Source organism: Nymphaea colorata, chromosome 11, assembly GCF_008831285.2.
Source record: "Nymphaea colorata isolate Beijing-Zhang1983 chromosome 11, ASM883128v2, whole genome shotgun sequence".
Taxonomy (NCBI): domain Eukaryota; kingdom Viridiplantae; phylum Streptophyta; class Magnoliopsida; order Nymphaeales; family Nymphaeaceae; genus Nymphaea; species Nymphaea colorata.
In genome coordinates, this window is record NC_045148.1 from 15010706 (window position 1) to 15012076 (window position 1371).

The 1371-nt window shown below is 53.5% G+C and overlaps 1 protein-coding gene across 1 annotated transcript; it reads left to right on the plus strand.

Annotated features, from left to right (window-relative positions):
• Positions 1 to 588: 588 nt before the first annotated feature.
• On the plus strand, positions 589 to 990 carry LOC116263580 (zinc finger protein ZAT10-like). Its single transcript, XM_031643317.1, has one exon. It carries the CDS (start codon positions 589 to 591, stop codon positions 988 to 990), a length of 402 nt encoding a protein of 133 aa, XP_031499177.1.
• Positions 991 to 1371: the final 381 nt, after the last annotated feature.

Below are 1371 nucleotides of genomic sequence, written 5' to 3' on the forward strand. Positions count from 1 at the left end.
TCTTGCACTCAAGTTCCTCGTGATGGTCAACACCACCTTCCAGCATGATTATTGAATAACTGGTGGATCTTGGCACTAAGTTTTGCCAACAAGGTGGTAGAAGTTGGAGTAGTTGTTGGTGTGGTGGTGGAGGCGACTCTTCCGTCCCAGTGGCAGCGCTTGTGGCCACCGAGCGCCTGGCCGGTGGGGAAGAGCTTGAAGCAGACGAAACACTGGTGGATCTTGGCAACCTTGGCGCGCTCAGCCGATTGGTCGCCAGAGTCAGTGGAAGAGGCGTTTGTCTTCTTGTGGCTGGCCTTGTGACCGCCGAGCGTTTGAGAGGAAGCGAAGGCCTTGTCGCAGACAGAGCAGCGGTAAGTGAGGGAGCGTGGGGCCTCCACCGCTACTGGTACTGGCGTCAGTCCGGCGCAGCCAATGTTGATGAGCATGACGAGGCATTGTGCCAGGTATTCCTCCTCGGATCTGGGGCGCTTGGATCATTTCCCCTTCTTAGACCACTTATTCTTCAAGGCTGGGCATTGGGTTAGGCCAAACTCGGGTTCTGGACAGCCAGACCATGCATGCCTTACGTTTTGAGATGCGACTGTAATGCCTAACCCAATGCCCAGCCTTGAAGAAGAAGTGGACTCGTGGAAGAAGAAAGGGAAACACTCCAAGCGCCCCAGATCCGAGGAGGAATACCTGGCACACTGCCTCGTCATGCTCGCCAACAGCGGCCATGACGGACCGACTCCAGTACCGGTAGCGGTGGAGGCACCACCCGCCCTCACTTACCGCTGCTCTGTCTGCGACAAGGCCTTCCCCTCCTATCAAGCGCTCGGTGGTCACAAGGCCAGCCACAAGAAGACCACCGACTCAGGCGACCAATCGGCTGAGCGCGCCAAGGTTGCCAAGATCCACCAGTGTTTCGTCTGCTTAAAGCTCTTCCCCACCGGCGAGGAGCTTGGTGGCCACAAGCGCTGCCACTGGGACGGAAGAGTCGCCACTTAGTGCCAAGATCCACCAGTTATTCAATAATCATGCTGGAAGGTGGTGTTGACCATCACGAGGAACTTGAGTGCAAGAGCAGCTTGAATGGTCGCGGCATTGTCTGCAAGAAGTGAAGAGAGCTCCCAATGCACAAGCCGTGCATGTCTTTCATTTCTACTTTTTGGCTTTTACGCTAGAATAAAAGATTGACAGGGGAGAGTGTGCGCGCCTCTTCTGTTTAAGGTGTCGTCTGTGATTCATGTTTTTCAACCATTCAATTCTGCCATGTCCTTTCGTTGTCATAACATAAATAATTTTACGAATATGTGTGACCAACAAGTTGTGGTGGGGAAATTGAGCTTGTTTGCTACAAGCTTTCCCCTTAAGAACTTCATGTACCTC